The sequence below is a fragment of the Chionomys nivalis genome, chromosome 12, assembly GCF_950005125.1.
Source record: "Chionomys nivalis chromosome 12, mChiNiv1.1, whole genome shotgun sequence".
Lineage (NCBI taxonomy): Eukaryota > Metazoa > Chordata > Mammalia > Rodentia > Cricetidae > Chionomys > Chionomys nivalis.
The window spans coordinates 60,843,606-60,859,526 of NC_080097.1; the positions used below are offsets into that span (position 1 = coordinate 60,843,606).

The window sequence follows — 15,921 nt, forward strand, 5'->3', positions numbered from 1 at the left end:
GCCCCGGAGCTCCCATCGTACAAAAGTCTGGGGATTTCCTGAAGCATAGTCCTTCAAGCATCATTGTAGATCCAGACATTTCCACGAAGAATAGTTATTAGCCAAGAACCACAGCCACCAGGGAGCAGGGCAATATACTTGGTACAGTTTTTGGAATGGGGAAAAGCATCCTTCCGGACTCTGCCTAACCACCTGTTGTTTGTTCCCAGGTGTCCACTGGCAGCCCGCAGTACACCTGCTTCTCTGGCTCTTTCTCACGTCTCAAGTATCTTGATTGGTGTGCAGCCCCGTGAACCACAGTATCTCCAAGGTTTTTCTTATACTTTCTTTTAAACACACCTTTTAAATTAAAACAGAAATGTATCACTTCCCCCCCTTCCATTTCTTCTCTCCAGCCCCTCTCAGTACGTTTCTTCCAGCCTCTCATACACCCTCTTCACAAATCAATAGCCTCCTTCTCTTTGATTATAATTGTGCATACACATCTAGAATAGGTACATACATGTATGCACGGATATATAAGTATGTGGAGGGGGGATAATTCCACAAGGTTCCACCCCTATGAACTATAGGGGACCATGACTGCTAGGAGACGGAGGATTAGCCTCTCCCAGGAATGAGTCCCTTATTGGTTTTTCCTATATTTTCAACCATTTGTTTCTTCTTTGTCAGACTCCAAACCCAAATAAGCTTACCATGTCAATTTCTCTTCTTTTTGAATTTTAATTTAGAATATTAATTAAACAATAATATAAGAGAAAAGAAAAGCCACTCATAATACTCCATTTTTGCATGTCCGTTTTCTTTCCCAATGTCTGGTACTTCTCTATAAAAGCACATATTTAACTCATGTATAATGTAGTATATTGTCATTTTTCAGATATCACATTGGTTCCTCCTCTTGCCTGTGGCAGAGTTCATTTCCTATACAGAAAGAAGCTTGCCCTGAGCAGGTGTGATGGTGCACATCTGTATTCCCAGCATTTTAGAGGGTGAGGCCAGAGGATTGCTAAGTTGAGGCCAATCTAAGGACAACATTAACTCATATAACCTAGAAAGAATAATCACTTAAGGTGAAAGATATTCTCTAAATATTGAATTCACAAACAACTCTGGATGGCAATTTGTATTACTATTATTTGATTTGGTTATTGTGGACATTATATAAAAGCACTAAACATGGTAGAAATGCATCTTTTTACCTCTACATATCAGTTTCATGGACATGTATTCCTAAAAAACAGTAGCCAAATAATTACAAAGTGTTTATATTAATGACATTTCATTTTATCAGTGCATGAGAATCAAAGGGGTGAAACACACAACCTGTAAGCATAGCTGTATAGGTCAACACATAGATGGCCAACAACATAAAAAACATGGCAGAGTCCAGACAAACCAGAGCTGTGGTGCGTGAAACGAGCCTCAAACATATAAGGGCTGTGCCGCAGAGCTACCCTCCCAGCTCTAACATCCAAATCTTCATAGACTGGGAAAAGTGAGATGGCTCAGTGATTAAGGGCACATACTGCTCTTGCAGAGGACCCGAGTTCAATTCCCAGCACCCACGTTGGGCAGTTCCAGCTCCAGGGAATCCAACATCTCTGGTCCTGTGGGCGCCTGTACTCACGTGCACATAACAGCACACAGACCCAACATAAATACATAGTTAAAAATATAAAAATAAATCTTTTTTTTTTTATTTTTTTTTTTAAAAATAAATCTTAAAATGAAAAAAAAATTGTAGATGTTATCTCTGTGGGCGTATAGATGAGTCTTTCTATTTCTTTTACTCCACACCCCTAGACTTTCTGTAATGAACTGTTAATATTCTGTATTATTATTTATTATTATTGTGTACCATGGAGCAAGTGTGGCAGTCAGGGGACTTGGCTCTGCCCTTCCACCTCTACATGGGTTCTAGGGATTGGGTTATGGCTGTCGGGCTCCCGTAGCAAGTGCTTTACCCACTGAGCCATCTCACCAGTCCTCAGATAATACTTTTATAATACTGATGTATTTGAAAAGTGCTTCTCCTAAATCCACTATATTTACTATTACATTACACTCACATATCCTACTAGTTTTGGTCATAAAGGAGAAGTGAAGATAGGCGGCATTACGTAGCTGCTTGCTCCGTGTCCAGCCCAGGACTATGTGTTGGCTATGAATTATCTGCTTTAATCTTGCAGAAGTTTCCATACATACTGTGGGTTTTTTTTTCATGTGGATGAAATGAGATTCTTAAGCTGAGGTAACTGGAATCCAGATGTAGTCACAATCTTTTGTAAAGTGCCTTCTATAGCAAACTTGGCAAGCTTTTTGTCAACGATGGTGATAAGTTTGATTCCCATTTGAGAAGGGACATCTTTTAATGAGTTTAGGAAGCCTCTTACAACATTTAAATGAATATAGAAAAAGTCATCATCCAATCTAAAATAATGAAAAAATTTTCTGACAGAGAAAAGATAGGCTACATAAAAAAATTGTTTCAATTTATTTTTTCTAAAATGATGTCAAAGTTTATGGTTTGCTTTTGACTCAGAGATTTTAATCACCAGCCTGAGGAGTGAGAAGGCCAAGAACTGAAAACACCAAAGGAGTCCTCCAGCTCAAAATGTAGTACTCATTCCTCCGTACTTCCCAGCCTGTATTGTCTTCTCATTCCTCCGTACTTCCCAGCCTGTATTGTCTTCTCATTCCTCCGTACTTCCCAGCCTGTATTGTCTTCTCATTCCTCCGTACTTCCCAGCGTGTATTGTCTACTCATTCTTCCGTACTTCTCAGTCCTGCACTGTCCCCAGGTGCCCAGGACTCTGGTCCTGATGCTGAGTATGATCCATGAACATCCTCAGCAGCGGTGGGAGGAGTCATGGAGAACAGCACCACCGTCACTGAGTTCGTTTTGCTGGGGCTGTCGGATGCTTGTGAGCTACAAGTGCTCATCTTCCTGGGCTTCCTCTTGACCTACCTCCTCACACTGCTGGGAAACTTTCTCATCATCTTTATCACTCTTCTGGACAGGCGCCTCTACACCCCCATGTACTACTTCCTCCGCAACTTTGCTGTCCTAGAGATCTGGTTCACCTCGGTCATCTTCCCCAAGATGCTAACCAACATCATCACAGGACACAAGACCATCTCCATACTAGGTTGTTTCCTCCAAACATTCCTCTATTTCTTCCTGGGGACCACGGAGTTCTTTCTACTGGCGGTGATGTCCTTTGACAGATATGTGGCCATTTGTAACCCTTTGCGTTATGCCACCATCATGAACAAAAGAGTCTGTGTCCAGCTTGTGTGTGGCTCATGGATGTCGGGACTGCTTCTCATCATGGTTCCCAGTTCCATTTTATTTCAGCAGCCATTCTGTGGCTCCAACATCATTAACCACTTCTTCTGCGACAACTTCCCACTCCTGGAACTAGTGTGTGCGGATACAAGTCTGATCGAGTTCCTGGGTTTCGTTATCGCCAACTTCAGCCTCCTGGGCACTCTGGCTGTGACTGCCACCTGCTATGGCCACATCCTTTATACCATTCTGCATATCCCCTCAGCCAAGGAGAGGAAGAAAGCCTTCTCCACTTGCTCCTCTCACATCATCGTGGTGTCTCTCTTCTATGGCAGCTGTATCTTTATGTACGTCCGGTCTGGCAAGAGTGGACAGGGGCAGGATCATAACAAGGTGGTGGCATTGCTCAACACGGTAGTGACACCAACACTCAACCCTTTCATCTACACTCTGAGAAACAAGCAGGTGAAGCAGGTATTTAGGGAGCACGCGAGCAAGCTCCAAAAGTTGAGCCAGACATGAGGAAAAATCATTGCCAGTTTGCCTGAACAAAGTTTGCTAATGAAATCTGCCCCGATAGTCGTTGATTTTCCCTGGGAGGGCAGTTTTGTGGGATGTGCTCTAGCGTGCAGGCCTTTCTCATATATGCCGCTGTCATCCGTTCTGTCTTGTTCGGAGAGAACAGAAATTCCAACAGACCAGTACTGTGTCTTGTGCCTTGATATTTTGGACCCTAGTCCGTATCTAAATTTTAGAATTTACTCTTTCTTAAACGCTGAGAATAAACTTGGTATTTCTTTGCTAGTACTTTTCAAATTTGATAAAAGTATGCCCAAAGAGTATATTCATGGATAGGCTTCAGAAGTAATGCATATGGAACAATTGCTTAAGTGGTATAAGTAAAAAAAAAAAAGTGGTATAAGTGGACTAAATAAAAAAAATATAATACAGGAAGCACTAAGCTAAGAGCTAACAAGCAGATAAAAGTAACGGGAAAGATGCTGCAGTACATAAAAGGGTCTACCTAGCAGGCAGTGAAAGTCGCCTTCCCAGCGGGCACTGTGATGCACACCTTTGATCCCAACACTCGAGCAGAGGCAGGAAGGCCCCTGTTAGTTGGAGGCTAGCCTGGGCTAAATAGTGAGTTTCAGGACAGCCAGAGCTTCACAATCGAGATCCCATAAAAAAAAGGCAACTTTCTAATATGGAGTTGAATTTAGGAAGTAGTTCCAAAAGCTGTTCGAAGGGGAAAAGTGTATAAGAAATGCCACAGTGAAACCCATCGCCTTGTTCACTACCTTAAACGTTAATCTAGAAAGAAAACACTTAACTGTTTAATGATATGATTTTTCAATTGCATCAAAAATTATCAAATACTTAGACTAACTGTAACAGAAGGTGTAGGAACCCTCTGCTCAGAACTGCAAACCAGAGCCTGGAGAGATGGCTCGGTGGTTAAGTGTGTCTGCAGCTCTTTCAGAGCATGGGAATTCCATTTCCGCCATGATGTTTGGAGGCTCATAACTTCCTGTAAGTACAGATGAGGGGAATCTGAGATTTGGGCCTCTGCAGGTACCCCTTAATATATTTTTTTCTCTTTTACATATCAGAAATTGTCAGATCTAGGAACTCTGACTGCTTGATTGACAACTGTCAGACCCTCCCACCTCAGATACCCCGGAAGAGTAGCCAAATAAGTTTGTGTCTTTAGCACTTACCATTTTTTTTAAATGTAAGAGATTTATCTAATTTATTTTATGTGTACATGTGTTTGCCAGCAAATATATATGTGTACCATATGTGTTCTGTGTACCATGTGTGTTCTGTGTACCACGTGTGTTCTGTGTACCATGTGTGTTCTGTGTACCATGGTGGTGGGTGTCCATGTCCCCAGAGGCCAGAGAGGAACCAGAATCACAACCCACTAAGCTGTTTCCTCAACCCAAGAGTATATATATATATACACACACACACACATATATATGTATATATATATATATTTGACTGTTTTTCTTTAATACTGAGAATCTGAAAAATTGTGAGCTGCCATGTGGGTACTGGGAACTGAACCTAGGTCCTTTACAGAAGTAGTCAGAGCTTTTAACCACAGAATCACCTTTTCAGGACCCTATCACTCTTTATTTCATTTAATTGTTTCTTATATTTTTTGAGATTCCAATATAATTACATCATTTCACCCTTCTTCCTTCCTCCAAATTCTCCCATACTCCATTCCCTGTTCTCTTTCAAATTCATGGCTCATTTCCTCCAATTATTACTGCATGTATTTGCATATATTATATATACATATATATGTATAGACATATATATGCCCCTCTCCCAGTTACAGCAGCTGCTTCCCCCTGTGGAACCCAACAAGTGCCCAGGCAGGGAAGGAAGCCAGCCTGATGGCAGTTTGAACGTGAGCCCAGAGATTGTCTATTGAAAACATAATCCCACTACATAATCTCAAAACATTATCTCGGGGTCATGAGAACTCTGCCCTCAAGATGGATTAATACCATTATTACAGGAGTCCTTCCTTGCCAGAATTCCTCTTCTTCTTGCCCTATGATGCCTCCTGCCGTGTTCCAATGCAGCGAGAAGGTGATCACCAGATGCAGTCTTTTGTACTTGCAGAACTACGAGTTTAATAAATTTCTGTTGGCTACAACACATCTAGCTTGTAGTGCCTTATTGCAGTAGCACAAAACAAAGACACATGGTTCATAATTTTTCAGAGATTTCCAACAATATTGTAAGAGCTTCCTTTTTCTCAGATTCAAAATATGAAAGAAAAGCAGTCTAATATGGCAAAATTGTATATTCTCTGGTACCAAGGAGACACTTCAGTAAGTAAAGTACTTGCTGAACAAGCTATAGGGCCTGAATTTGGATCCCCAGCATAAGAAGCTGGACACGGCAGCTAATGTGTGAACCCAGTGGTGGGGTTTGTTGTACGGATACAGGCAGATCCTTGCCCAGCTGTTCTGTGAATCAGTGAGCACCGGTTCAGTGGAAGAAAAAGGTAAAGTGGAGAATAATAGAGGAAGACACTGACTATTTGTCCCCACATGTACACATATGTGCACACATCCATACACAATATGCACACATAATTAACATAAACATAAATAGAGCTGTCAAGATGATTCAAGAGGTAAAGGTGGTTGCCTCCTTTAGCCTGAAGACTTGACCCAAGGAAGGAGAAAACTGACTCCTGCAAGTTGTCTTCTGACACATGCAGTGTGGTGCACACACACACACACACACACACACACACACACCACAGACACAGACACACACTCTCTCTCAATGAATACATGTCATAAAAACTTAATTTAGAATAAATAAATACTGCTGTGTGTCCCATGAAGATTTAAAAGAGTAAATCTGAACCATTGCAATCTTCAGTACCAGAAAAAAAGGGTTTAAATGTTTCTTAAGTGAAACAGAATGAAATAAAAAATAAATCACAGACAACTCAAACATTGGAAGCCAGAAAAAATATTTCTAAACAATCTACCTGTCAAAGAAGATATCAGAAAGGAAATAAAAATGCTTAGAATTTTGAAAACACTTACTTTGAAGGAAAGCTAAAATAGAAGAAAATTGTGAACTGTAACTCAATGAGTGCTCATAAAAAATTCATAGCATTAAATGTTTATATTAGAAAAAGGATAAAGGTATCAAGTAAGGTACCTAAGTTTTCGCTTTAATAAACTAGAAAAGGATGAATAAATTAGGCTTAAAGTGACCAGAAGAAATGGTTTGACAAAGATAAAAACAGAAATTGATAATTTGGAAACAGAAAAACAAGATAAAAATGAAATTAGTTTTTAAGTAGTTAAAAATGTCAAGGAAAAAATAACTATCTAAAGTCATCATGAAAAAAGAGAAGAAGGTGTCTGCTGAAGGGCGGAAGCAACCAGTTGCCCCACCCAACTACAGTGCTGAGGCTAACAATCACAACCAGTACACCCAGCCCCTCAGGTGCATACCTTGTCAGTAACTGCCGGCTCTCTACTTGGGCTGTTCATCCTGCTCTCAACATCCCTTTCGTGTCGAGGTCCCATGAGATCCCCCCTTCCGTGTTAGCATGTCTTTTGCTGTCATCATTTTCAGGTCTTTATTTAGGCAGCCATATTGGTGAGACTTCACGGGAATAGGTCTCTGTCATTTCTAGGAGACAAAATCTCATAGCTAACTTCCTGTTCCTCTGGCTCTTAGAATCCTTATGTCTTCTCCTCTGTGAGATGCTTGAGCCTCAGGTGTGGGAGCTGTGTTGTAGCTGCATCATCGGGGGCTGGCACCGCACAGTTGCTTGTTTTCCACATTTTAATAGGGTTTGGTTTTCTGTAATAGTTTACAATGTTGCAAATAGAGGTTTTTTTTGTTTTTGTTTTGTTTTGTTTTGTTTTTAGTGAGCAGTGGGATCTATGCTTATCTGTGTGTATAAGGAATAAGTATTTAGAATGTAGTTAGGGATTGTGTGTAGTAAGGTGGTGGTTATAGGTTCTCCTCCAAAATCCATCATTTCCCTCACCCTGGGGAGTTGGCTAGGCTTCTGGTACCAGGCATGAGGCTGCTCCTTCTGCTCAATAAATACTGAGGATGATCTTTTGTCTGGGAGAATACAAAAGAAAAAACGGAGGGAGAAATAGATCACACTGGGCTGGCTTTGCTTACGTGACTCCACTAATTAGACGCTTTCTTTAATCAGGCACCATCACGACATGGGAGCGATGTTAGTGAATGGCCCCTGGCTTTGCAGGAACATGAATATTCTGGCACAATCAAGACACGGGAGAGATGTTAGAGAACGGCCTCTGACTTTGCAGGAACATGTATATTCTGCGCCACTGGATTGAATATTTTGCAAATGTCTGTTAAATCCTTTGGTACAGATTAGCTTCATCAATTGGATGGAAATAGAAGCAAGAAGTTGATCAGGCAGTTTGGGGGCAGGGACCTTGAAAATCAACAGTTCTGTTTCTCTTGTCTTTGATAGCCAGTTATAACTAGGAATATTCCTGGTTCTACCTGAAATTCTGTCCTGTTTGGAGGCTTAGAATGCCCAGGATGTTTAAGGGCACTGGTTTGTACTCTGATTTCTTCTTTTTATCTTTCTTCTCCTTTTACATGGAAAAGCAAAGAACACAACTGCCTGAAGCTACTTGTGATCAAAACGCTTCATTGGCCTGAGAGGTGTTTCTGAAACTCCAGACACAGGAATGGGAGAGCTCCATGGGTACCTTGTGGGTGTGGCAACTTGACCAGGTGACCACCCTACCCCCATTGTCTCAACCCAGTGGCCTGTTAACTCTCTGAGGCACACAGACACTCCATTCTCTGCCTTTTTTAGTTTCTTTGTTGATTACTTTTGTTTGGCTGATCTACACATTAATAAGACTGGAACATTGAATTCACCCAGTGTTTCAGCATCTGGAATTATCGGACCCCTTATGTATTGTCTGTCTTGTAAAATTGAATGCATCAACCCTTGGTGCCCATATTTGCAACTGTTGTATCTTCCTGATGGATTGCTCTTTTTATTAATATGTAGTGACTTTTTTTTATGAATTCTGCTGGTTTTGGCTTGAAGTCTACTCCACTGGATACAACTATGGGCACTTCTGATTAGTTTTGACTTCTGTTTGTTGGATTTATAAGCATTTACCCCCAGTCCCCCAGTCTCCCCAACTCTCTCTCTCAGTGTGTGTGTGTGTGTTTACAGAAAGCAAATATTTATCTTAATTTTAAAATCCAGTCAGCAAGCCTAGGATGGATGTGTTGGTTCAAACCTGATGCAAAAGGAGCGTAGTAAGTTTGAGGTCAGCCTGGGCTATGTAATAAGTTGAGGCTAGCCTAGGGTACAGAGTAAGATTCTGTCTCAAAAAACCGAACCAAAGAAACAAGGAAAATAGTATTTAGAAAATCTCCGCTGATTCCTTTATCTTGATGTTTAATGTCCTGGCTGGTTTGATGCATGCTTAGTCCTTATTTTTCCCTCCTTGAGAGTCATGTTTAGTGGTTTACTGAGTTAGACATGATGGATTTTTTCCTGATTCCACTTTGTTCATCCATTCCCCTGTGGCGTTTGCTCTGTGCTCCCTTGATCGAGACAGTCTTTCCTTCTGCGCGTGTAGAGTCTTTGGCTATAGCCCTGGTTCATGGGCATGCACTGCCTTAATCTATGCTTGTCTTGATATTTCTTTTTTCCTTTATTGATTAGAAAAGATCACTTTGATGAGCACAGTAAATTTTGGTTGATGGTTATTTATTTTCTGGGCTTTAAAGAATAATTTTATGCTTTTATGGTCTTCGAGGTTTCTGTTCAGAGGTATAATGATATTCTGGTGGATTTGTTTTTGTGAGCTGGCATTTTTCTCTTTCAGCTTTTAATATTGTTCCTCTGCTTTTGGACATGCTTAATATAATTTGTCATGGTCAGACTCTTATTTGGTCAAATCTATCTGGGATTATAAATGCCACTTGTACTTGGGTATCCACCACCCCATCCCCAGATTTGGTGAGTTTTCTGTTACATTTTTTTTGCTTGCGTTTTTTATGACTTTGGTTTTTGTCTCAGGTTCTTCTATCACATGGGTTTGGGGATTTGGTGTTGGTTATGTCTGCTAGCTCTTGGGTGATGTGGTGTTGCTTGCTGATATTTTATCGAATGAAACTTTCTCAGCCTGTCTTCCATCCCTGACATTATTTCTCCTGCTTCTTTTAGCTATTGACTTCCACAGTGATTTAATTTAACTCGTAGAGTTTTTCATTTCCATCATTTCTGTCCGATTTTTCCAAGGTCTCCATTCCTTGTTGACTTTCTCACCTGTGTGCTGAATTGATATTCTGTCTTTGCTGCTCTGCTTGCTTTTAAAAAGCAAACTTTTGTGCCTAGTTTTCTTGAAACATGGTAGTGCTCTTTCTTCCGAGGTACCCGAAATAAAAACCAATAGTTGCTGTTTTCAGTTGGGATCTGTGTTCAGTATCAACTGAATGCAGATGTCTTATTTTCTCCAATTTCAGGGTTGGGATTATTTTACTGTTTCAATATTGAGTACACTAAATTGACCTTCTTGTTAATATTTTACACTTCATACAGTTCTCACTTTATTAAGAATTTTTAGTTAGTACTATCTGGTAGGTTTTGTGGCTGTTCATTCCATTTTTATTGAAGTTTTTTAATATTTATTTATTTATTATGTGTACAGCATTCCTTCCATGTGTGCCCGCAAGCCAGAAGGGGGCATCAGGTCTCATTATAGATGGCTGTGAGCCACCATGATGTGGTTGCTGGGAATTGAACTCAGGACCTCTAGAAGAGCAGTCAGTGCTCTTAACCACTGAGTCATCTCTCCAGCCCTTTATTGAAGTTTTTTTGGAACATGACCATTCTACAATAAAAACAGGAAAAAGTTAAAACTACTTTTGTAATTACAAAGAAGATCTAGGTATACAATAGAAGTGATGGAAAGAGTCGGTCGTGAGAAAGAGCACAGTGCTGTCTGGAGTAACAAGTAGACAGCCACACACTGCTGTTTCCCTTCGGAGCGGCAGACATGCTCAGACACGTGCAGGATGTATTTAACTCAGATATAACAAGCAATGTCCTTCTATGGGAGATCAGGAAGTATTTGATTGCCCTTAGAGGAAGTATACTTAGGTTCTGGCCAGCACCTGAGCAAAAGAGAAAAACTATCAGAAGGAAAAGTTACACCTTTCAGAAGGATGGACAGACCCGATGGAACTCTGTGGCTTCTCAGTGTGGAAGCTGCGCTGGAAGGCAGAGAAGACAGGGACAGCACCTCATTAAAGGGATTATTATTCCACCCATCTCTTCAGCATGGCTCAAGGGGAACAAGTCTTCTTAGGGTGGTGTTGCTTCTCTGAGAAGTAGTCTCTTAGCTAAGTGATCGACCCTATCCATCCTGAATAAGAGGTTTCTACCCAGGCCAGAGTTTCTAGTCTCTTGATCAGAACTTTCCGTTAATGAGCCCTTACTGCTCCGTTATTGCTTCCCTCTCTGGAGTAAAGCTGTGTGTGCTCTCTTGTGGCTCATAACTATATTGTGATAACAGGGCCCCAGTCACTTTCAAATCCCTTGGCTGCTAAATGCTTTCGGACTGGAAGTTTCTAATCCCTTGGTTATTGATCCTAAGTTTAGCATAGAAAGTTTGCCCCTTTCTCCCAGTTGCAGAAGAGTAACGTTGGATAAAGTTAAACGAACCTCATTGAAGCAGAGAAAGAAAAATGTCAGACAAGTCGCTTCTCAGGGCTGGGCCTGTGGGGTCACAGACAAGTACAACCGTGTGTACTGAGACTGTGATGGACCGGGTGCAGACCATGCTCCAGGAGATGAAGGGTGATTCCTCCTTCCTTTCTGAAGAGTCCCTGCCTTCTTAGAACTGGCTCACCCTCCGTGCTGTTAAGATTTCTCTGTTCTCCCTCATCTTTGGTCACACTAACACATGTCCGTCTCAGAGCTTAGGCTCCCATCTCTTTAGACGAGGTTTCTTGTTTCTCTTACACAGAAGAACCCTTCTTCCTTGACGTTTCTGGTCCTCCTGCTGTTTTTTTTTTCTTCCGTAGCAGCGACTGGTCTTATTTGCATATTACTATTTGTTTATCTTTCTTACCAGAGGAAAAATTTGAAGGCAGAGACACTGACCTATTCATTTTTCAAAAACCATGGAAACGATTTCTTCCGCACTGACTTTCTGTGGCAGTGCCACTTGTCTTTGCCATTGCTAGTACTGACTGTTTCCAGTAATTGTACACTTTTGCTGATCTGCTTGTCAACAGCCTCAGGGGTTTGAACTGTTTGGCTACTCCTGAGGGGCAAGCTTTGCCACGTGCTCATTCACCATTTGCGTATCTTTTTTTTTTTTTTTTTTTTTTGGTTTTTCGAGACAGGGTTTCTCTGTGGTTTTGGAGCCTGTCCTGGAACTAGCTCTGTAGACCAGGCTGGTCTCGAACTCACAGAGATCCACCTGCCTCTGCCTCCCAAGTGCTGGACCATTTGCGTATCTTATGAGTTACTTATTCAGATGCCCTTTACACAAAGACAAATGTTTATTTCCTAGCCTTCCTCCTTTTTCACTTTGTGTGTCCTCTTTCCCTCCCATCTTCCAAGGCTGTGTAGAAAGACCCTGTCTAAAAAACTAAAACAAAGACAAAACTAAAAAAAAACAAAAAGACAAAACAAACAAACAAACAAAAACACCACCCAAATAAAACCTCAAATCAAACAAAAGAACACCCTAAGCTTAGGCAAGATGACTCATGGAGGTGAGGGCACTTACCATGCGAACCTGACAACTTGAGCTGGATTTCCGGAGCACAAGTAAATGCAGAAGGAGAGAACCAACTCCACGGTGTCCCCTCCTCTCCACATGCACAACATGGCATGCACACACATGTACACACACACTGTGTGCACATACACAATGTATACTCACACACAATGTGCACAAACACATTGTGCATGCACACACACACAGACACACAATAACAAATACAATTGCAAATAACAATGCCCTGACAACTTTGAGCCTCTTGGGTGATTTTTCTTGGAAAATGTTGAAATCTAACTTTCTGAAAGCCACAAAAAGGGCCTGTCACTTTTTTTTGAACATGGTAGTAAGAGAAATTGTCCACACAACAAGAATTGGCTGGGTGACCTGCTTCTAGCAAGAGACAGTTGGTGTCCTGATGTTTTGAGGCCCAGGACCCTGCTGGGACTTAACTTTGATCAGATAGCGATCCGAATTACGAAAGAAGTCCCATGTTCTCCGCTCAGCTTCCTTCTGTGCTCCAACCTAGTTCTGTTGTCTTTTTAGAACTGTTTCCATGACACGTTATTTACAGGCAACCATGGGCTTCATTATACATCCTCGTACATGTCCACACCCCGCGTTCTTCGCACCCTTCTTTCTGTTGTCCTTCTCCTCCTCCCATTGGCCCCCTCCCTCATTCCACTTAATCTCCTTCTACTTCCAAGTTTGGTTTTCTTTTTCTGGGTGTGACCCACTGAGTTTTATTAGGGTTGTTTATAGGAGCACGTGTGTCTTACCGATGGCCACAACGCTAGATTTTAAAGCTGAAAAATATTGCAAAACGAATTATTACAGAGCCATGGGGCAGCTCCTGGCTGCAGTTCATTTAGGACACCACTGATAGTACATGGTGTTTCATAGTTTTGTTTAGAAAACTTTTCTCTTTCCCTGATTTTTTTTTTTTTGAGAGTTGAGGAAGCAATTTCTTTAATTTTATCGGAATTCAGGACAAAACAAGAGAAACACCCCAAACCACATGGAAACCAGAAGACAAGATACAACTCCTCCCCACACACACCCCTGGCCCGAGAGTGGGGACATAGTGGGGGTGGGACAGCAGGAGGCAGGAGGCTATTGAACCTCAATCCAATCCCGCAGGTTCCAGGCCTGAAAGGGAGAGTCATGGGGTGACGGGGACTGAGGGACTCTACTTCTTTACCAATTTGTCTGCCGTGGGGCAGGCTGCCCACAGTAGCAAGGGCCCCGGGCGGTGGACACGATCGTGACAGAGAAGCAGCTGCAGTGAGGCGTGAGGGGCGATTATCCGGGCAGAATCACTGGGGTGGGGAGGCCAATGAGGTCCCTAGGGGCCAAACCTTGAGGTGGCAGGAGCGGGCTCGTGAGTGAGGTCCTGAGTGAGTGCATCAGTAGCTGGGCCCCTTTCTCCTGCTGCCTACAACCCCTCCAATACCACTGCTGGTGCCTGCGTCTAGGGAAGTAGGCAAGAAAGCAGCCCACTTCAGTTGCTGACTTGTATGGCCGAGGTCAGCTGGAAGACCTGGGCAACCTTGGGCACCTGCCCCAGAGGCCTGTGGGAAGAGGACTGGGACGGGGGAGGGGGGCGGGGGAACGGGACGGGACAGACGGACAATGGCTTGACTGGCTTGGATCCAAGATGGTGCATTGCTTGCTTGTTGGGTCCCTCCTGAGCTGGGGGACTGCAATGGGAGCCAGCAACTCGTTAGATTGGAGGCAGAAGCTTCTCCAGCAATTCTTTACAGCTGCCATTTCCTGAACAGGAGCTGTGCATGATAACTGAGTATGTCTTGACCTGGATCCTGGCAGCTGTGACACCAGACTGGAGCCTCTTAGCTGTCAAGGCATCAAACTGAATGGGTACCATGGGATCGAGCTCCTCATGGCATTGAAGGATGGCCAGGTCCTTGGCACTTCCATCGGCTGCTTGGGGAAAGTTCCGATGCAAGGCAGCCGACAGCTCAATGCCATGATGCCAACCAGAGGTGGGGGCAGGTAAGGACTGTGTAGAGGGACAGGGCCCCGCCCTGCGAAAAGCCACCCAGGGCAATTTGATTGGCAGGGATCCCATTCTTCACCTCATGTTCAATCAAACTCTTGATGTTTTCTCCTGCCTTCTTGATGCCAACTTCATCCTCCAGGGCATCTGGACTCAGTCCCAGCAAGTCAAACCAGGGAGGTATCAGTATCTTCATGGTGCACGTCACAGGGTTCCTGGGCGCATGGGGACAGATGCTCTTTACGTGAGGATGGCGGTTGATGGAGAGTTCATCAGCCTAGCCTTGACCTGTGTCTCCAAGTCCATGTGAAAAAATAACCAGGGCTGTTTCCCACTAAGTTCCAGACACAGCGGCAGACATGGTGTTACACACTAAAACTGCAGGGCTTTTTGCTGGCGGGGTTGCACTTCCAGGAGCTTCTGAAACCATTAGTGTGATTCTCCGCTTTCTCCCACACAGACATGCACTCTTCCCTACTTTGAAAAATTTAAGAAAAATACATGATACCTAAACTAACTTTTCTTCAAATTCATCAGAGGTCAATAAATCTCTTCTGATGAGTTGTGAGCCCTGACAAAAATCCTATTCCTGAGTTGGGCACGGTAGCACACACCTGCAGTCCTTGCTACCTGGGAGGTTGTGGTGTGGTGATTGCTTTAGATCAGAAGCCTGTGGTTAGCCTGGACCACACACTGAGGCCCTGGACACTTCCCGTCATCAGCTGTATGCTGCAAACACTTCTTTTTCTCCAAAGTCAGGCTCTTCAAACTGAGAAAATGAAACATCAATGCAAGCTGCAACGCCCATTTTTTAATCTTTTTCAGCTGTTACTTTGTACAATTTGTTCTCATGTGTGTTAGCTAAAATATGCGGTTGCTGAATTACAATGAATTAGGTATCGGGACACTCCAGGGAGAAGGGACACCAATCTCTAGTGAGACAAGGTCTGTAGACTTCAGTCTTTTGGCAAAGCCACCAATCAGGGGTATGGAGTTTTCCTGGGCTAGAGAAGAGAACTCTGTGCACCCAGAACCATGAATGAATCGTTAGTGTTCTCTAGGAATGAGTTATTCTCATAGTGCCCAAGGGGCTAGATGGGCATTGATTTTCCTTCTCAGTCTCAGTCGAGTGATCTTTGACAGGATAGTCACAGAGACTATTATGATGCAATAGTACTGAACTAAACACTATGAGAAACAGTTGGACATGGTGGGGCACACCTGCATCCTAGCACTCGGGAGGACAAAACCGGAGGATTTAAACTCTAGTCCAGTCTGGGCCACACAGCAAGCTCTAGGCCAGCCTG

The 15,921-nt window shown here is 42.8% G+C and overlaps 1 protein-coding gene and 1 pseudogene across 1 annotated transcript; one reads left to right on the top strand and one right to left on the bottom strand.

The window, feature by feature from the left end:
• Positions 1–2,872: 2,872 nt before the first annotated feature.
• On the top strand, positions 2,873–3,814 carry LOC130884598 (olfactory receptor 49). The gene has a single exon (XM_057785677.1). It carries the CDS (start codon positions 2,873–2,875, stop codon positions 3,812–3,814), a length of 942 nt encoding a protein of 313 aa, XP_057641660.1.
• A 10,506-nt stretch (positions 3,815–14,320) lies between these two features.
• LOC130884684 (acyl-protein thioesterase 2-like) lies at positions 14,321–14,975 on the bottom strand (annotated as a pseudogene).
• Positions 14,976–15,921: the final 946 nt, after the last annotated feature.